This window comes from Sinohyriopsis cumingii, chromosome 7, assembly GCF_028554795.1.
Source record: "Sinohyriopsis cumingii isolate HCF-2022 chromosome 7, ASM2855479v2, whole genome shotgun sequence".
NCBI classification, from domain to species: domain Eukaryota; kingdom Metazoa; phylum Mollusca; class Bivalvia; order Unionida; family Unionidae; genus Sinohyriopsis; species Sinohyriopsis cumingii.
Window position 1 is genome coordinate 75,466,318 of NC_142967.1, and position 22,881 is coordinate 75,489,198.

Here is a 22,881-nt window from a genome sequence, read left to right on the forward strand (position 1 = left end):
ATGTCTTTCACGCGATTAACGTCGAGAAAGAAAAAAAAGATTTATTCCTTCGGTCGATGACTATCGAGAAAAGAACGGAATAATTGGTCTGTCTTAATTCCGATAACTATGATTTTGTTTTAAAATAACATTTTAAGTCCTTACAAAACCATACAGAATGTCAGATGACATGTATAGGAATAAAAATGATTTAAAATTTACAGAAAGCTAATGAGGAAAGAAAATAATACCTCTTTACTGCATACCAAGTGGGTAAAAACAGAAACAAAATTATTGTGAATACATCAACAGAACATAACAGAACACACCTCCGCATTAAGTTGCAAACGCAATTTTCGGCTACAGAGGTAAGGATGCGAAAACATGCAACACTACCGAGGACGAATACAATAAGTATAGTAAGTATTAACGAAAAATGATTTTAATGAGAAAATAAATAAAAATACTAATACATAACATGTAAAGGTCAAATTATAATTAATTAATTGATTTTAGAAAGTGAATTGGTCACTAAATTCTTTAACAAAACTAGTTTTCTGTCCTATTCTAATGTACAAGTTATACACATTCGAACAATGCAAACATTTTTAATTTTGAAGACACAATGGCTTTATATTTTTTCATATTTGGCCAGGAACAATAATATTGTGGCAAATCTTTTGTTTCCTCAGTTACCTTTAACATTTACAAACAAGCAATGAATGATACTGATTTTCGACAGCTCTTAAATGACATCCATTGCAAATACGTTCGTTTCTTGGAACTCCTTTATAACGACCCGTTTCTATATTCATGTTCTGCGACACTGCTCTACGTTACGTATTAATTCATTATATAGTAGTTTCATACTGGTCTTTCTGCCCTTTGATTAGCTGTAAACAATCACACGACTCTGGTCTAGAATTTGTAACATTGGTCGATGGGACTACATTAGGTTATCAGTCCTGTCTCCAGTGGACGTTCGGTCAAGTTTCGTCAGCATTGATTACGTATATCAACAACCCCCAATCCCACTCCCCTGCCCACTGCTATAAAATATCAGATCGACGTTTGCGACCCCAGATTACAGCTTTTATCAGAATTTCAAACACGTTCGTTGCAGTCATTCTTGGACTCCAACGGACAACTCAATAATCGAACAAAATATTTGGTAGGTTTTATGAACAATTTTACATTCGTAAATTTTTTAATCTAGTCTTGCTTCGGTGTAGAATTTACAGTATCGATCAGCAGCTGTTACAGTGTAATTAAAATCGATGTCTGATTGTAAGGAATACATTTGTCAGGCACCAATAGGCGTTAATGTTCTGCCGATCTGTGGAATTCCTAGTCCACTCAGTCATTGTAGCCCATCAGATACAGTAATGCAATTCGTGATGGGAAGAGTTATCGTTGGAAAACGTGTTCCGAATAAAGCTCTCACATTAATAATATGAAAGCTTTAATTTGGTTGGCGAATGTAAGGGTCAAAAGTATTTAGTATCCGTGTCCGTCAGATTCCCATTATGTCAGAGATCGCGATTTTAAACTGATTGGCTTATTCTGGGTCATGGTCATATGACGCAATAGCACCGAATAATGAATATGCTATGTATATTTGCTGAATAAGTTTCATTGCGACCTTCACCTGGTCTTATGCTGTGATTCTGGCTGGATATATTTGCTAGTCAAGGATCTTCGTTTCCTTTAGTTCCACATCGGCGATCAAGGAAGAAAATCGACGCCTTGGCTATCGAAGATGGGGTTAGATATTCTGGTGTCATATGAACAGGCTCATGAATGAAAATCTACGTTTATTTAAAATCGTATTTTTAAATGAATTAGAAAATGAAATGTGCTGATGTGATGACAGTAGAATGAAAATTGGAAATATAGTGATTAATTGGTTTCATTTGGATTTGTATTGAAGTGTAATTATTTTATAATAACAAAGATACGATAGAATTTCTGCTGATTTTATATAAACATTTTGGGTGATTAGGTGAATTCACACTTAGGTAATCCGGACTGGCTAATTATGTGAGTGATTAGTAAATATGTTCGATTCTACAAATACCCAACCATGATCATTTAATCTACAACAAATTTCGGTCGATTTTCTCGAACGCTTTCTCATACTCCCTGAATGATCAACACAATTGTTTACTATTATTCATTTTTTATACTTTTCATCACATTTGCATTATCTTTCATTGAATATATTTGAATAATGGCTACTGATAAAATGATAAGCATATTGATCCTTTGATTACAAATTGCATCGATATTACTTTCCGTATGAATAAGTACAATACCACATTTATTCCGTAAATATCGATGTTGACCACTTCAGAAAATAGCATTTTAATGCCGTACAAAAAATTAATAGTAATATCAATAGCAATGTTTTTGGGACAGAATATTATTAAAATTCAAACAGTTTCTTTTATTTCCTCTGGTTAAATCACTATATCTAGAACTCTATTGATTATTTCACCTGGTTAAATCAGTATATCTAGAACTCTATTGATTATTTCACTGGTGAAATCAGTATATCTAGGACTATATTGATTATTTCAGCTGGTGAAATCAGTATATCTAGGTCTCTATTGATTATTTCAGCTGGTTAAATCAGTATATCTAGGTCTCTATTGATTATTTCACCTGGTTAAATCATTATATCTAGGTCTCTTTTGATTATTTCACCTGGTTAAATCAGTAGATCGTAACTCTATTGATTATTTCACCTGGTTAAATCATTATATCTAGGACTATATTGATTATTTCACCAGGTGAAATCAGTATATCTAGGACGATATTGATTATTTCACCTGGTTAAATCAGTATATCGAGGTCTCTATTGGTTATTTCACCTGGTTAAATCAGTATATCTTGGACTCTATCGATTATTTCACCTGGTGAAGTCAGTATATCTAGTATTCTATTAGTTATTTCAACTGATGAAATCAGTATATCTAGGACTCTGTTAGTTATTTCACCTAGTTAAATCAGTAGATCTAGAGCTCTATTGATTATTTCACCTGGTGAAATCATTATATCTAGGTCTCTATTGATTATTTCAGCTGATTAAATCAGCATATCTAGGTCTCTATTGGTTATTTCACCTGGTTAAATCAGTATATCTTGGACTCTATCGATTATTTCACCTGGTGAAATCAGTATATCTAGTATTCTATTAGTTATTTCACCTGATGAAATCAGTATATCTAGGACTCTGTTAGTTATTTCACCTGGTTAAATCAGTAGATCTAGAACTCTATTGATTATTTCACCTGGTGAAATCAGTATATCTAGGACTCTATTAGTTATTTCACCGTGACTGATTCATTATCTTGAAAGTGATTAATTATTAATTCGTCGAAACAACAAACCATTAAAATAATCAACGAAAATGTAATTAAAGCATCGCTCAGTAAATGGTTAATTTTCCTTTTTGTTGCATGTATTAATCTCCTCCAAAAAGCATCCATAGTTAGATTTATCCACGTCGATCAATTTAATACCCATTTAAACCTCACGCTCTTTCCTCTTATACTTAGTATAAGTGAATCTAGCTTTAACCGATTTATATGAATTTTCAACAGCTTTATTCCAAAGATACCTTTCCATGAACATGAAACTAATTTCATACTTTTAAAAGGTTTCATCAAGCCAAACATCGCTTGTACGTTCAATTTGATGTAATTATGAAGATACCTTCTTGCCAAAATATACAAGTGCACATTCCAAAATAAAATAATAGAAAATTATCAGCACACGGTCTTCTGCAGCCCTGGTATACAAAGCCAGATCATGTACAGTCTCATCTCTATTACGCAAACATGATACAAAAGTTTGCTTTTCCTATCATTTTTTTTTTCTCCATCAATTATCGATGTAAGTTTGTCCTTGAATACATTCTCATTAATTATTAGACGAAGAGCAATATGGAGCATTCATTACCTCAGTAAGTTATATCAAGTCTGAAAAAGGTTTTGTAAAACAAATTAAAACAGGAACATACATTACAACATTAGGCCATGGTATATCAGGAAGTAACACAAAGATGTTCGTTCGATCAAGTTATCCGTGCTACACATGTGACACCTGTCTCTGATCGAATACCAAAAACCAAACATATCAACTCGACACTCGACAGGAATGCAAGTCTGGTCCTAGGTATCTTCTAAATTTTTTTTATTACATACACGTTGAAAATAAACAGTGAATATATATATATATATATATATATATATATATATATATATATATATATATATATATATATATATATATATATATATATATATATATATATATATATATATATATATATATTACGTCCTATTGGCTTAAACTACGTCAAAACGAAAGAGAAAAACCAAGTATTGTTAAATTAAAAATAAAAAATTTCTTCACCTAAAATGCAGAGTGCAAGAATTAAAAATAACTTACAAAATGGTATGAATTACAAGAATTATAAAATTTTCTATCAATTCCAAGTAATCCAGATACTCTCCAAACATATTCCGAATGAAAATTATAATGTGCTTATTGTTAACACCACAGAAGAATTAGTGTTTTAAGATCCAAAAACCTTAACTGGAATTAAAGGTAAATCCGAAGAATATTAAGTCTAAAAAATGTTCTTCACCCATTCACGGTGAATTCAAAGATATTAATATAGCCATGTTTTTGAATAATGTCACAGTAATCCAGTCTATGGCATTGACTATTTAAGATAAATGTTCCAAGCTCTGCAATACCAACTAACGCTTATCAGTTTTAAATAAACCAGTCAAGCTCCTCCATGTTGTTATTACAAGACCTATATCAACTCTTAAGAGCCAGAAACGATGCGTACAAATCCCGTTTTATAACAAGATCATTTTTATTAATAAGCAGTAGCTAAATACGATGTTGTTAGAATATGATTCCATGATTTTTGTGAATCTTTTAAAATTTTGAAAGAGTTTAGCAATCAACAACTGCTGTTTCAGGCTTAACCAAACACCAGCTAGAGCAGACTGACCTCTAAACACCATCTTTGATCACATGAGATTATCTCCCATCACTTCAGTCATAACCTATGAAGACCAATTGTTTTTGTTTGCTTAAACTTGGTACATTTACAATGAAATTCTATGGGCTACGTATTATTCATGTACTCATCTTCATAGTACACAACCCATTGTGAGGATCGATCAGTTAAAAATCAAATGACTCTAATAAAAACTACATTATAAAAATAATATACACGATATAGGTATACATAGGAATATGATATTTTCACAATTCCTAATCATCTGGTTTGTTTTTTATTTGCATTCACAAACCTCACTTGCCCCAATGCTGAAGTACAACCTATGTATCATCTCGATTGTGTCAATCGAATACAGTAGGGGTCCAACAACATGCGAACCTGATAATAATGACGATAATACTGGTGATCATAATGGTGGAGTTGAATATAATAATAATAATAATAATAGGAAGAAGAAGAAGAATGACTTTTCCAAGGTAGAGTGACTTCACACCCAACCGACCTCACCCAACAAAATACCAATAAAACAAATAAAGAAACAAAATAAAAACAAAAACAAACCAAGATAACTGAATGCAAGGATAAATAATGCGTAGAATATTTTCAAATGAAACAATATTGCAGGTCGGTGATAACATGTAATATGTTTGAAAACGGGAACAAGACTCCATTGAAATGAATGACAATCCAGCGCCCTAGAATAATTGTTACAAATAGACGAAGCGTCCTTTCTTATCTCCTTTTTATTCTTGAGACGTGATCTTGAGGTCGACCAACATGCCAAGTTTGGTCGAAATCCATTATTATATATTTGAACCAGCTGGATCAAATGCTTAGTCTGTTGCATATACAAACATTTAAAATCACACTAGTTTAATGCACTCGATTTAGATGTTCTGAAAGTATGCATACGAGTTTGTTTTAAAAATCACAAGTCATTAAATTTCAAACCTAAGTAATGACTTTTTACCTTACAAAATGTTCCACACTGACGGTAATTGAGCCTGTCTTGTCGAAACGTTATTTCATCTATCGCTTAGTCATTTCAATAGGTACAATATATGTCTACACAAACCCACTTTATTACAAAAAAATATGTAATCCTATGGTCAATTGGGACTGGTCACTGAACTTGTTTAAGACATTGCTACGATATTTATAGGTTACTGCATTTGTATGGGAAAATATGAACGAGTTTTTCGGATGTAAATACTGCACGACAATGGGAGTGCAGTATATCCACCCGACAAAACGAGTTCATATTTTCCCATACAAATGCAGTAACCTTTTTATTATATGCTCATTTTCGTATTCTACCTAATGCTTAATTATATTAACAAAATACATTACAAAAAAACAAAACAAAGTAACTAAATGTATGCCGTATTCCAAACTAAATACACAAGCGGAGATTCATCATTACAAAACAACAACATTATTATTACGCACATAACTCCGCCCAGATAAATTTGAACGTAGTCGCGCGCTCGACATAACTTTAGAAAGAAAATGGCGTGACTAGTTAAAATTAAAATTTGGAGTCATATTGTGAATGAATGCGCGTTGCAACAACTTTTGATCTGGAATGAAAAGATTTTGGTATTTTTTTCGATTCTACGAAATTTCGTGATTATGGACTGAATTTATATGTGACAATCCCACATGAAATCCATCGGATTTGAAGAAGTGAGGGAGAAGCGTGTTGAGATATGCAAACGTGTTTCTGTTTCTGTCATTCAATGTTTGAAATCATAATGTGGGAAAAATATGAAGTCTTCCAATTGCAATTATCAAAAAGACGTTATGGAATTTAATGCTTATTTCATGTTGAGTGCAGTAAGGAGGATGTAATTGCACTTATCATCAAAATGACAGTACAATTTCGAAATGTGTAATCAAGATTGAGAACCTATGACATGGCTTATGTAATTCGGATTTGCAGAACTAAGAAAGTACATTTTGAGGAAATTCAGGATGTAAAACTGTAAGTATATTTTTTTGCCATTTTTATTACCAGCTAAAGAAGACAGTTTATGCCTTGTCACTTGTATGCTATTTGTAAGGACCCTTTCTGGCATCTACTGTATAGATAGCCTAAATCCGAAACATTGTATCAAAAAAGTTAACGTGGAATGTGCCAAAGCAGCTGGTATTTGGCAGTCCACGAAACATCTGCTTCATTCAGAAAGAAATATAAGCAACCAAAACGTAAAGCGCCTTCTACGCGAGTGTATATGATTTGTTTACAAATCAAACGTGATGGCGTCTGCGTCCATTGTTTGTTTACAATAGAAAGTAGTTCCTTTATGCACGTGAATGCAATATGAAGGTGTGCAATATCGTAAAATACTGAACGATTCTGACAATGTAAAGTTAACAGAGACAAAAATGAGCAAATAATAAATCCAAATACAAAGATTCATCAAAGTCAGATTTTATGTTTAGTATCAAATACAGCTTGAAAATCAAGGTCAATGATATTTTTAAAAAATTACTGATTATCAAAATTTGTCTGTGAGGCAGTTGAAATATGTTATATTTGCTCAAGTCATTTTGTTCACGTTAAATGAGTACATAAATAAAGAAAATGACCTTTGATCTTGGCTTGGGTCATGGACACAAAGAATCGAATAATCTGAGATATATTCAAGATACACAAGAAATCAAATGTTTGATCAAACCATTCCTATTTATGAAAGCTATTATGTTCAAATTTCAACATAATTTTATGCCCAAATTACGATCTTCAACCTTGAACTTAGTATCACACGATGTTTACTATCAGATGGATCAGAGGTGTTGTTGAAGTGTATCACCTATACATCAAGTTTAATCTAAGTTTATTAGCATTTACACCAGTAAGTCTACAATCTGTTGGCAGTAAATAAACAACTCTCTGATCTTGGAACAATAGTCACACTTTTTGGGGCGGACTGGAGACTGATGTTTTAACTCGTATGGGGTGTTGAAGAAATAAATAAGCAAATTAGATATTATCAAAATATAGTATAATATCCTCAAGATATTTTTTCTACAGGCCACCCATATATAACAAATCTTCAAAGTGTTGATCCTTTATATTACACCAAAGGCCACATCGCGTTCATTATCGATCATAGTGATGAGAAATGGAAACGAGTAAATGATAAATCCCAATTAAAGTTTTTACACAATAAAAAAGAATGAACTATTTATATGAAATAGCAGCCAATAACCTGTGTTTGACATAAAAGAAGAAAATGACATTCTGATCTCAGTGTCGCTAGGCAACGTATGAATAATTAGCCATTTTATGCATTACAATATGTATCCATATGCTTTTGCTTTAAAAAACTTTGTGACATATTGAAACATATTTTTTACTTCCCGGTTTATTTGTCCGTCACTTATGACGATGGCAGAGGAACTAACTATCTATGATACGTTTCTCCATTCGCTGGGATTCCCTTGCAGCTGTAACAATATCTGCATTATCTTCACTGTGTCTTCACTGCCTCTCCACTGTCTTCACTGCCTGTACATTGTCTTCACTGCCTCTGCACCGTCTTCACTGCCTGTACATTGTCTTCACTATCTGTATATTGTCTTCACTGCCTCTGCACTGTCCTCACTGCCTGTACATTGTCTTCACTGCCTGTATATTGTCTTCACTGCCTCTGCATTGTTTCCAATGCCTGCACATTGTCTTCACTGCCTCTCCACTGTCTTCACTGCCTGTACATTGTCTTCACTGCCTCTGCACCGTCTTCACTGCCTGTACATTGTCTTCACTACCTGTATATTGTCTTCACTGCCTCTGCATTGTTTCCAATGCCTGCACATTGTCTTCACTGCTTCCGCACTGTCTTCACTGCCTGTACATTGTCTTCACTGCCTCTGCACTGTCTTCACTGCCTGTACATTGTCTTCGTGGCCTCTACACTGCCGTCACGTTTGTAAATAAATGATCTTTATGATCTTGAATGTGTAAAACATGTCAACTTCTTAGAATGTAGCTTTCATTTAATATGAACTTGCATATTCGTTTTACCATCGTGTAAAATGAACCACAAAATCATTGTTGATAGTTCTTGCAATTTCAAAGATTTATTTCATTTAGGATAGCACTTGAAAGAACATTTGCTAATTGTTTTTAGTTTTTAACCTTAAAAACTATGTATATTCTTGAAGTCCCAAAGCAATATCTTATCCAGTATAATTTTAAGAAAAGGAAAAAAACCCACATGTTTTGCTACGAATGCTAAAGATGGTATAGGTGATAGCTCGTTGTACAAAGAGTCATTTTTAATTAAACATCAAACAAGTCTATGATAATTACATTTCTAAATTGTCTTCTAGATATCAGATCAAACATTTTCTTCCAATCTTACAAGTTAACATCACACGAGACATTGCCCATTTCTTATTGTTCTTGTTGTTCGTTTTAACCACACTTTGAACACAATATTGGGTATATCATGCCGTGAAAATGGAGCTATGCTTTTACAATTATGCAATAAAGCGGCCATCCCAGTGGGTCTGGGTGGGTGTTGCACTCGCGACATTTGGATTATGAGTTCGATGCTCATCTACCAGATATAAGGGATATGGTAATTTCTTGAAATCGACCTTACAAATAATGTAACCTCTTGACTGGGATTTTCTTGTCTCGGTCCAAACCCCAACATAGATTATATATATATATATATATATATATATATATATATATATATATATATATATATATATATATATATATATAAAATATCAATAGGTGAAATTTACACAATAGCATTGACTTAAGACCACTTGGGAAAATTTCATCTGAGCGTCATGATATAAAAAACATGTGTTCAAAGAAGTAAACGAACTAATGAATCTACGGACGAGAGAGAGAGAGAGAGACAGAGACAGAGAGAGACAGAGACAGAGAGAGAGATCTGGTCGAGTCGTGCAGGTGTACTGTTTATTTTTAATTGTTTCCTTTGATGTTATTCTTACCTTTTACTCTTATAATCGATTCCATTGACAGAACTAGCAATGGCTGGTCCCACAATGTCCGATTTTGTAATTGCGCTTGTTATCGTCAAACGTATTCTGCAAACTATGTCATATTGTTCTATATCATACAAGGTATTTTCTATTACCTTGCTGAAGATTTTAGAGAACGCAAAGTTCTTTAAAAGCGTTTGTAGAAAAAGGAGATGACCTTCAGCGCAGAATGTGAGCCGGATATTAGTGTTGTATTCGACGTAAGCATCGAACTAAGAATACCCCGTCTTGCCAATCGACAAACTCATAATGCCTGGAGGCAGCCCAAAGTAATACTGGCATTGGTCTGCATATATCCTCTTTGTGAATAAAAAATATGCAGTAGAGAGTAATCTAATTAAGAAAACCCATATAATATAACTTATTTTTTATGTTGTTATATGTGAGAAAGTAGCTGTGAAGTACGTTAGAAAAGCAATTAACCACAACCTTCAGGTGTTAATTGTCGCAGATAAAAAACATGTTTTAAGAGAGCGAAGTTATTGATCCCTCAAGGCTAAGATGTCTGTTGATCTTTCAAAGGTTGTGCTTATCTGTGACAAATGACCTCTGTTGGCTATAAATCTTGTTTTAACCATTGTTCGTCATATTAAAAACTATTTCAGTCACATGCCTTATTTATCTATCCACAATTCTAGTCCGTTCCTATACAGTAATTCCAATCTTTGATTATAAGAACACAAATATTTTGTGATCCCTCAAGTGATTGAAAACACTGTTGTCAAGCATCTGGTTGCCAGGTAGTTTTCAGAGGAGATAAATGACGAGATAGCAATCAAAACAGAAATACGTATTTTATAACTGAGGAATGATATATAAATTTTATTAAACGAACTTTCTTTTGCTTTTACTTTTACTTTTAAGCCAACTTTTGTGTCTGTTAAACATGTACGGTTTGTGTTGTTTTCCCCACTCTATTTTCTTCAACGCATGCCTTTAAGCTTACTTATACTAAGGACGCTCGAAATATCAACAAACAGTTTTGGTACATCTTTCTGCGTTTTGTTTTCGCACCTGAAATCTGACACTACGTATTGTTTTTCGCACATGAAATAAACAACAGCATCTATGGTACAATACAGTATCCATAAAGTTTCACTTCCGAACACATGTGACGTCCGCATGATATTCAATCATTTCGGTCAAACTGCCCAGTTCTGAGACCTTTTTCACTGTTTTATGCGATCCAAAATAAAATTATCTGTCTAGCAGATGTTTTAATTGTAGATTAATTAATCAGAATTATTCAGTACCTCTTTAAGCCCAAATAGGTTGAAAATAGCAGAACATGTATTACGATATGATCCTGAGCAAAGAGAATACCTGTAGATGTAATTTTACCGGTCTTAGACAATTTGTCCAGCAACCAAACGACAATGGACAAATAAACATGGGCATTGGGCATGTGGAAGTATTCTTTAAACCAAAATTGTACGATTCTTTCATTTGGTATCATCCACACCTGAAAATTAGACAGAACTCATGATATTTGATATTATGATTAAACGGAGAGATAGATACATCTAATCAAGGATTGCCGTACCACACCTACCGAATACCTCGATTACCCCCGTGTTATTTGCCTATAATTTTTAATAGTGAGGTATATATTATGAGACTTGACTTAAATGATTGCTCGTTATTTCCTTAGTCTATTCAAATGTGACATTAACGATTTTGTCATCAGTTTGAATTTTTCGATACAAGTGTCAGTTACCTTTAAAGCAGAAAGATATAGCGATGTGTACGTGATGCATGGCAAATACTGATTGCTTCTTTAATGATCTGGCTACATGAAGTATAGTGGTATAGAGTTACAACTTTAAGAATCAAGTTTCTCCATTTACAGGCGAATCTTAGACGTGTATTGGACGTACGTGTGCGATACGATAATCCCACTGTTGCCCTACATTCTAGTGGATTAGAAAATTTAAATTTTGGTCCAAAACTTGAAGAATATATGCCTGCAATAAATAGTATAAGTGGTATCAATAGTATTGGTACGTTTACTATTGTATATTCAGTGTGTAGGCGAAAAAGAGGTGTGGCGAATGTAATGTTCATCTGACCAGCCTACTACTCTGTTCTCTCGATCAAAAGATATTTTAATTAACTGAGTTAATAACAGTACAAAGAAGAAAATTTACATTTCCAAGACGGCATTAAAATATCAGACAAAATATTAACGTATTAAGAAATGTCTGAAGCGTTCCTCGTATATGCCCATGTATGCGTGGTCAAATGTCCATGCATCGCCAATTTAAAGCTATTTTTAAAACGGCAACAACGGTGCTAATGCTTTCAGTACATTCCCCTTACGAACCACCCCCCAAAATAACACCCCCACAGCAAGCAACAACAAAAACAACAACAAAAACTACCCATCCCAAGGATAACAACGGATTGGTAAATTTTCGGCTATTTCACGATTTATGGTTGAAGTACCTTAATATCCATTTCGTAGTCATTCAAATCAAAACGTATGTCTTTTTCGATTTATTTACTAATGTAGGTTATTTATTTCCGAGGCAACTGAAATAAAGTACATTGCCCAAGTACAGACCACAACAGCTGACCAAGGCTGGTAAGATGGTAAGATTCAAACAGCACGCTTTCGGCCGTGAGTCCCGCACGCTAACCACTGAGCTAAACGGTTCCCGAGACGCGACGAAATCATCTTTCAGACAGCCACAACTGCGGATTTTCGACCTTGGTTTATGACGATGATAAAACCCTTGCTTTAGAAATGAAAGTCAAGTGTATGCATATATGGCACACCTGTTTATCGTGACGACTTCATGAATACCACATTTTCCTTTGATACTCTTGACGTACCTGCCAATCGTAACAAAATAACTAACTTACAAAACTTTTCTTAAAGAATGATTTTTAACCATTTTAAAGGCCGAATACACTTATCAAGCTCCTTGGCCAGAAGGGGATACAGTTTAGATCGCATAAACGACCATGATTAAACAAAGTTGCTATTAAATCTTATCGAAGGCGAGAATTCATTTATCGGTATTCCGTAAAATAACTCTTCCTCATAAGTCATAATAATACACGTTTGGTCAAATTTATAGGTACGTTGTTAAAATACTATTTAAATATTAGAACCATATTAATTAAGATTATTGATAAGATATGGAAATATAGCCCTGATAACAAAACACATCTCAAGGATTACGTATCAAGGTTTACTTATCAAGGATTACTTATCAAGGATTACTTATCAATGATTACTTATCAAGGATTACGTATCAAGGATTACTTATCAAGGATTACGTATCAAGGATTATTTATCAATAATTACTTATCAAGGATTACTTATTGAGGATTACGTATCAATGAATACGTATCAAGGATTACGTATCATTGGTTCTTAAAGTGCTGTTATGGAAATCATACCTAATGAATAGGTACAGCTCTATAAACACGAAAATACAAACAGAAAACACAAAAAGTTAAGAATAACTTGTAAGTAGATTAAATTTGCTGATTTTTAATAAATATTATGTTTACAAAATTGTCACATTGTTTATTTCATTGTAAAACTTGTTTATTTCATTGTAAAAACTGTATACTTGTAATGAATTGTTTTGCTCACAGGTGAAATATCCATTATTTTATGCTGAAAACGCCTGCTTAATGTTTTTATATTTCGGGAAAACGAACTCATTTGCGTATTCTTTCATAATGCCATAACATTTTCTGCTTCTCTATTTATTATCTTTGTAATGGAAACCTGCAATTGTTTATCAAAATATATCAATCAATACACATCCTAGGAGCCTTGACAAGAAGAAGACGAAATTCATCAATCTGTGAACGTAATGTCTTGATGATTTGAGAAATATACCACCGAACTTGTTATTACCTAGATACATACAAAACAATACAACATGTCAATTGGCTTATGTATGTTCGTCTGCTTGACTACTGATATATGTTTGACTATGCTGAAAGAGATAACGTCGTATCTATGTTAAGGACCAGTGTCACAAATGTACATTTGTACAGATTTAGTATATGCATATATAAAAAGTAATCTATAAGGTCATGACAAGAAAAGATTCATGTTCCAGCAAAAAAAAGACTGTCTATACCACATCGTAAGAAGCTGTGTGTGTGTGTGTGTGTGTGTGTGTGTGTGTGTGTGTGTTTCTTGTATGTCTCTCCGCCTGCCTTATGTTCTTTATTTTTAGCCGTTTGTTAGTATGTCCCTACGTACGCAAATTCCAGGCCTGAACTTGCCTTTAAATAGATTTAACTAGGCCCTATGCTTGCCTTTTGTGCGAAACAGTCATTATGGAAAAACGAATTCCGTATATATTCCCGTATAAGTTCAAATGCAAACAACATAGATCCTGACCTGCAGTCGCATAATGCACATGTAGATCAGAGTCAATGTTTTCTGTTCTACTGATTACTCTTACGAAACTGCATATAACCAGATCTGCTCGACTTACGAAGCTGCATAAATAAGTTCTGCTATGCGATTACAGATCTTGAGCTGTCAGTTTGCAGTTGGGCTTGTCTTATAAGCGTGTACATACGGTATAAAAGGTAACTGAACATTGGAAAACACTACAAAGTAGCGTTTGACCTATCACAAGTAAAGTCCTTAACTAGTATGATATAATTCAACAGGTAGGATTTATGCACACTGCATACGTTGATGATTAATTCGATCAAAGCGTCAAATTTTGAACCAATTTACGACATATAAGCTCCGTGAGACATATTCATGGAAGGATCTGTTATTGGTACCTGAACCGTCTCTACAACAAAAGTCAACTCGCAAGACTCCACGTGGTTTAAGGTGTGGGTTCTTTTTTTTTGTTGTTTTTTTTTTTTTTTTTTTTCTTTTTTTGGTACGGTTATTATGTACTGGGTGTATCATTCCCATTCAAGTACGTATTACATTTGCAATATAGCTAACAACAGGCTGCGATTGCCTGTTAAAGTTATTTCTCATTGTAACTGTAAGTAAACAAGCATTAGCTTATAAACAAATATTTTTCAATATTTAGTAACTGCAGTATTAAATAGCAATGGTAACTTACATCGATATTGATAAGTACGAAACAGGCAGCTGACATTATCAAGTCAACTGGCCAGTGACATTAGCAATGTAAGGAACGCATATAAATAAAACTGCCCGACAAACTTCGCTGGACTTAATTTAACAAATTTAGATAGCACGATATAATCGGTCGCAGGATCTTAAAAAATAAGGATTAGAGAATAGTCCTCAAACAAGATATGTTCATGTCATTTTGTGATTTCAGGTCTCGTTGACTATACTACGTCTACTGTAAATTAGTTCTAGATCTGTTTATTTCTATAGATTAGTATCAGATATAGCAATTCTAAATATGATGTTCCATCAGATCTTCAAGCAAAATCATCCATGGCACATACTGAATTTATTTTTAGAAAGCAAAATTTTCTCCATAGTAAGAACATTCGAAAGCACATTCTCCTTTTTTATGATCGTCCAACATAGACGGTCCGAAAAAACAATAATTAGTAAAAGTGAAAATAAGGAAATAGCGGAACTATTTTATACAGTTATACATTTAGAAAACGTACATTCAGATTTAGTCTCTCACTCTCTCTCTCTCTCTCTCTCTCTCTCTCTCTCTCACACACACACACACACACACAGCGACACAGTCATGCTTTGCGTTTTGTGTTTCATTTATATAACGGAAATGTATAAGTTAGCAGAACTTGTACAACAGACCAAATTTTTTAGCATTTTTGTCCAATATGTTATACTTTTAACTAAACTTAATTAGATAATGTGTTATCCATTGTTAGGATCCATTTTTGACATATGCTATGTAATCCATATCAGGTCAATGAAATTTTTATCAAAATGAATTTGAACCTTAAAACAATAGTCTTTAATGAGTTGTCAGAGCTGTGTGAGAATGGACGAAAGCCTTGATGCAATAAAGGAAATGCTTTATTTGAAAAAATCAAAATGCCTAAAGTTTTGAAATGTTTGGGATATGGTTTGGAGAATCAAATTGTTTCTTTAACTAAAATGAATAGCAAATACTCACCTTTTCGGTTTCTTGGGAACGTGCTCTAAAGGGGTAAGAGTGACTCCAACTGTCTGATTCGGGACGTGTAAGGCCTTTATAAAGGGTTTAATATTACTTGAGAAATAATTTACATCCCACTGTTTTCTGTCCCTTAAAAAAGAATCCAACTTTTGTTTCTTCAGCATCATTTCCTCTCTGAAACTCATTTTCTTCTGTCTGGAACTTTTGCTACGTTTATGATCAGCGCTTTCTTCAAAGCTGCCATCGCTTGTAGAGGTTGCCTGTGTTGTATTGGAATCTTTATTTTCCTCGATTTCCATGGAAACAGGAGAACCTTCCCGACTCTTATCCTTTTCCATATTTTTCTTACTTGTATAAAAACAAGAACATATTAAATATAGGAAGCTGCAAAACTATCAACTCATGTCAACCCCAAGACAAGGTTGTCGTGGATAAAAGGGTGAAATGCTCTGTGAAATGGAAACAATATTTACACCCTTACTTTGTAAATATGGTTTTTCATGGTCAAGAACAAACATTGTCTTGATAAACAAGTGTTTCGATGCATCGGGACCATTGCTTCCATCGGAAATACCATTTAGCTTTTTGGTACGATTCGAGTTTAATATCAAACCAAACTGCATACAGGTAATTGGCTTGATACGGCAAGAATTATAATTCCATAAATAAATGATCCTCTGAGTGTAAATTTTGCCACTACTCTACATCATATCTGTCCACCAAAATTTGTCACAAAAGATCACTAACTCCGCGTCACTTTGAAACTTAAGTGGCTGTAAAAAGAAATAACCAGGATTTTGAATGCTCGTATATTCTCCCATACAGACTGGATGGTATTTGTATACCTGGAACAAGTCGGCCTTTATCATTTTCATTTCAAAGTGAATTGTGACGATCTGTCGATATTAAATAGAACCTTGCCCTGAGGGCAATGCAGCAAGATTAGTCTTACCATAATTATGCATGGTTATTCAAAGTTGACCTGAAATATGTTTGTCTTTTGAGTATAAGTATTAAATAACGCAATATACTCTGAAAAAAATAACATACCATTTCTTCGTCTGCTAAATCTTACTGATCCATTAGCTCTTTTACAATTTACCGTCAGCAACAAATAAATCCATCAAATACCTACGGTGCTGGTTTTGTGTGAATGTTTTTCCTTGTAGCGGCTCTAACGTGATTTATTTATAAATTTATCAGAGCAGACGAAACGCATTTATTTGTTTACCTCACATTAACAGGCAAATAGGGCTTAAGAATAGGCTTTGTCAAAACTGATCGCAAAATGGCAACAAAACTTTCATTTTTGTTGTTGTAGTAATCGATACTGGAAACCATACTAGTTATTAAGGTCTCATCGGACAGTTTATCTTGTGAATGTTCACCCGACAATGACCTATTGCAGAAAAATCAGAATAATTTTACACTGAACATGCCAATAAAAACAAACTAATGATATTTGTAGAAAGCATGCATGTGAGATTCTGACTGTGGCAATCAGGTTAATTCTTTATACAACAAGTGGCTTTTATATTCAACCAACACTGCCACCAACCCCTCTTTTCTACTTTTGACAGGAAAGAGCTATTTTGAATATTTTCTCGTGACAAGGCAGCTAAGAGAATCAGTATGTGCCTTATGCATGAATAAAGTTCACTAGTACTATAACAAATTAGCATACTTTTCATCACCCCTTAACCATATAGATTTTTATATATTTACCTATGTATCAGACACGCGTAAATACGTAAGCCAAGTCGGCTGCTCATTTGCATCACAAGTTACACATTTGATCTCCAATGCTCGTCTGTGACAAGCAGTCACTAACAAGCCAACCCATTTCCCAGCCTGACTCAAAGTAAATGTAAACCACATTACAGATTTAGCTTCTGTATGAATTTATAAATGCTAGGATTGTGATAATTAGGTTCATGCCTCCTACCTTAAAAATTGGGGAGGGGGGTCAAAATACGAAACTATCCAGTGACACCTTAAGAATTCAAATAGCAGTCTGATTAAGGGAAAATCTTTGGCCAATTCTAAATAACTACTGATAAAAAGAATAAAAAATACTACAAATGCAACAATATTAGAAGATGATATCACAAACCTATGGATATGTTGTTGTTCGTCTGTCGAGTTCGAAGATGACCATGACATCATTAACTATTTTGGGACAATACGATGTTTAAGGAAAGAAGGGACAATCATTATAATAAGAAAGACACTAGGGACAAATGCTGTGTATCGACTATATCAGAGATGTCAAGCTTTGTTTCACAAACAACACGAAAAATATCATTTTTGGACTAGTTCACAAAAGTCGGGTGAAACGTTTTACGCTTAAGACCGCAGACATTTAAATATCTGAAATCAATAACGTCATCTGGAAGACATGATTGTTGGGGGTTTGAAGTTTTATTTGTTTTTCATATGGAATAATCACTACGGTCGTCCTTTGAACACTTCGTGTAATTCTAAATGGTCAAAGTCCCTATCTGAATTATCTGGAGTGTAATCTTAAATGGTCAAGGTCTTTATCTGAATTCTCTGGCGTGTAATCCTAACTGGTCAGGGTCCCTATCTGAATTCTCTGGCGTGTAATCCTAAATGGTCAAGGTCCCTATCTGAATTCTCTGGCGTGTAATCCTAAATGGTCAGGGTCCCTATCTAAATTCTCTGGCGTGTAATCCTAAATGGTCAAGGTCCCTATCTGAATTCTCTGGCGTGTAATCCTAAATGGTCAGGGTCCCTATCTGAATTCTCTGGCGTGTAATCCTAAATGGTCAAGGTCCCTATCTAAATTCTCTGGCGTGTAATCCTAAATGGTCAGGGTCCCTATCTGAATTCTCTGGCGTGTAATCCTAAATGGTCAGGATCCCTATCTGAATTCTCTGGCGTGTAATCCTAAATGGTCAAGGTCCCTATCTAAATTCCCTGGCATGTAATCCTAAATGGTCAGGGTCCCTATCTGAATTCTCTGGCGTGTAATCCTAAATGGTCAGGGTCCCTATCTGAATTCTCTGGCGTGTAATCCTAAATGGTCAGGGTCCCTATCTGAATTCTCTGGCGTGTAATCCTAAATGGTCAAGGTCCCTATCTGAATTCCCTGGCGTGTAATCCTAAATGGTCAGGGTCCCTATCTAAATTCTCTGGCGTGTAATCCTAAATGGTCAGGGTCCCTATCTGAATTCTCTGGCGTGTAATCCTAAATGGTCAAGGTCCCTATCTGAATTCTCTGGCGTGTAATCCTAAATGGTCAGGGTCCCTATCTAAATTCTCTGGCGTGTAATCCTAAATGGTCAGGGTCCCTATCTGAATTCTCTGGCGTGTAATCCTAAATGGTCAGGGTCCCTATCTAAATTCTCTGGCGTGTAATCCTAAATGGTCAGGGTCCCTATCTGAATTCTCTGGCGTGTAATCCTAAATGGTCAGGGTCCCTATCTAAATTCTCTGGCGTGTAATCCTAAATGGTCAGGGTCCCTATCTGAATTCTCTGGCGTGTAATCCTAAATGGTCAAGGTCCCTATCTGAATTCTCTGGCGTGTAATCCTAAATGGTCAGGGTCCCTATCTGAATTCTCTGGCGTGTAATCCTAAATGGTCAAGGTCCCTATCTGAATTCTCTGGCGTGTAATCCTAAATGATCAGGGTCCCTATCTGAATTCTCTGGCGTGTAATCCTAAATGGTCAGGGTCCCTATCTGAATTCTCTGGCGTGTAATCCTAAATGGTCAAGGTCCCTATCTGAATTCTCTGGCGTGTAATCCTAAATGGTCAAGGTCCCTATCTGAATTCTCTGGCGTGTAATCCTAAATGGTCAGGGTCGATATCTGAATTCTCTGGCGTGTATTCCTAAATGATCAGGGTCCCTATCTGAATTCTCTGGCGGCTTATTTGTAGGTTCTGCAGACTTTTTCGACAACGTTGTTCAGAGACCCGTTTCTACATCATCTACGATACTTACTGGAATCATCTACTGCATGTCAACATCACATTCGCAGTGTTGTCTTCAAATCGGAAATCTTTGGTTAAACTGGTTCCAGATGCATTAACCTGTTGTTTGTATTAGAATGTATCTTCACAAACCGAGATGCTTGTGCTCCTTTCGACTCTTTCTCGTCATTGGGAGTTAACAAAGGACTACGGGACACGCTAATACTGCCCAAACTGTTGCGTCTAATATTTTGGCGCCAATCTAGAATTATCTTTCACTGTTACCATCCACAGTTAATTTCGCCGTAAACTGGATGGTAACATTTGTTTGTGAGTACTCGGTTTCCAGAAGTTGTAGCTCGCTCAAACGATTTCCAATTATCTGTAATTACTTGCTGATATTCGCGACTAATGACAAACTCCGTGGCCGTCATTTTGGAAGTATCTGATAATAAAAAATCTAACATCTAGATAATATCAATAACACATCCTGATAATATCAATAACACATCATCATAATATCAATAACACATCTTCATAATATCAATAACACATCTTGATAATGTCAATAAAATATCTTGATAATATCAACAACATATCTTGATAATATCAACAACATATATTGATAATATCATAAACACATCTTGATAATATCAATAACACATCTTGATAATGTCAATAAAATATCTTGATAATATCAACAACACATCTTGATAATATCATAAACACATCTTGATAATATCAATAACACATATTGATAAGAAGTATGCCAGAAGCTCACTGTTCCTGGAGCATTTGTTTATGAAGTATGCCAGAAGCTCACTGTTCCTGGAGCATTTGTTTATGAAGTATGCCAGAAACTCACTGTTCCTGGAGCATTTGCTTATGAAGTATGCCAGAAGCTCACTGTTCCTGGAGCATTTGCTTATGAAGTATGCCAGAAGCTCACTGTTCCTGGAGCATTTGTTTATGAAGTATGCCAGAAGCTCACTGTTCCTGGAGCATTTGCTTATGAAGTATGCCAGAAGCTCACTGTTCCTGGAGCATTTGCTTATGAAGTATGCCAGAAGCTCACTGTTCCTCGAGCATTTGCTTATGAAGTATGCCAGATGCTCACTGTTCCTGGAGCATTTGCTTATGAAGTATGCCAGATGCTCACTGTTCCTGGAGCATTTGTTTATGAAGTATGCCAGAAGCTCACTGTTCCTGGAGCATTTGCTTATGAAGTATGCCAGAAGCTCACTGTTCCTCGAGCATTTGCTTATGAAGTATGCCAGAAACTCACTGTTCCTGGAGCATTTGCTTATGAAGTATGCCAGAAGCTCACTGTTCCTGGAGCATTACTTATGAAGTATGCCAGAAGCTCACTGTTCCTGGAGCATTAGCTTATGAAGTATGCCAGAAGCTCACTGTTCCTGGAGCATTTGCTTATGAAGTATGCCAGATGCTCACTGTTCCTGGAGCATTTGCTTATGAAGTATGCCAGAAGCTCACTGTTCCTGGAGCATTTGTTTATGAAGTATGCCAGAAGCTCACTGTTCATGGAGAATTTGCTTATGAAGACTACCAAAAACTCTCTGTTCCTTGAGTATCTGCTTACGAAGTCTGCCTGAAGCTTGATTGTTCTTGGAGCAACTGCCACCGAACTCTTCCAGAAGTGTCAATGTTTCTCTCATTCGGAACAATCTGATAAATGTTCTAGGCTGTTTATATTTATATAACGGATATACACTTCTGCTTTTTTTGGAACATATAGGTTGCATCCCTTTCTATCAGGTATTTACCTCCCCATAGTAGATATCTTTGCTAAACAACAGATATTGAAAGCATGGAATCTGTATTAATTTTCAGCAGTAAGTTATCTTATAAGTCTTTGGTATGACTGGCCGGGATTCGAACCCGAGACCTCCTGCATCCGAGGCAGATACTATAACTACTAGAGCACCGGATCCGTTCACTATGCAGAATCAATCAATTGCCAGAAATGGAGATAAGATAGTGAAATTCAATGATAATTTACATTCTGTCTACATTTGCTTCCTTGTTTGCTGAGTATGACTATGTTCATGTCTGTTACTGCGCTTACAATGGGTCACTATTTTCTCACGCGAAATTTGACCTCTCGCCGGTTAAAATCAAGTACTATCATGCCGTTTAAAATCAAGACCTAGCAATACTTTAATTTAATGATTAATTATTTGATGATACGTAGAATATGCACTCACATGTTTCAATATACCTTTTAGCACTTTCGCAATAATAAAACGGTAAGACCTTTCAACTTCTTACCTTTAAAATGTATTTAAGTGCGCTAAAAATGGAAGTTACAATGTTAGGTAGGTTATCTGTTTCAAGTATCGTTTTGATCTTACCGTACTGTCATTACAGCCCAGAAACCAATTTGGATAATACCTACTCAAAATTGATGATAACGAGTCAACCCACACCGGTAGTTATCCAGTTGACATACAAATAAACAAAAGTCTCAAGAATAAACGTATTGCATTCATAGCCTCTCAAAATATGATGAATTAACACAATCACCGGCAATAGTCGGCAATCAGTCATAGTCATATTCACATGTGGCCCATAGATTTCAAAGTAATATCAAGGTGATTCGAGCATGAGTTGTTACTTTAAACATTGGTCTTGATATCGGGTTTTTAGTTTTTACTTCACAATTTGATCTCGAAGATACCAGCGTATATTAAGGATCCAAAAGTAGAATTGGCTTTCCTTCACAATTATGAAAATTAAGATGTTGTATTTTAAGGCTCTATACTTTTGTTTAAGGAAGCTTAAAGATAGCAATC

The 22,881-nt window shown here is 34.9% G+C and overlaps 1 protein-coding gene across 2 annotated transcripts in view; it reads right to left on the reverse strand.

The window, feature by feature from the left end:
- The window catches only part of LOC149795540 (uncharacterized), a 124,627-nt gene extending 106,691 nt beyond the window's left edge, over window positions 1-17,936 (reverse strand). Inside the window, exon 1 of one of the 2 annotated variants that reach the window (XM_089965339.1) lies at window positions 16,129-17,936. In XM_089965339.1, the coding sequence (XP_089821465.1) occupies window positions 16,129-16,469 (341 nt within the window). In that variant the 5' untranslated portion in view covers window positions 16,470-17,936. The remainder of the gene's footprint in view (window positions 1-16,128) is intronic. The other variant, XM_089965340.1, reaches the window with a different exon arrangement.
- Window positions 17,937-22,881: the final 4,945 nt, after the last annotated feature.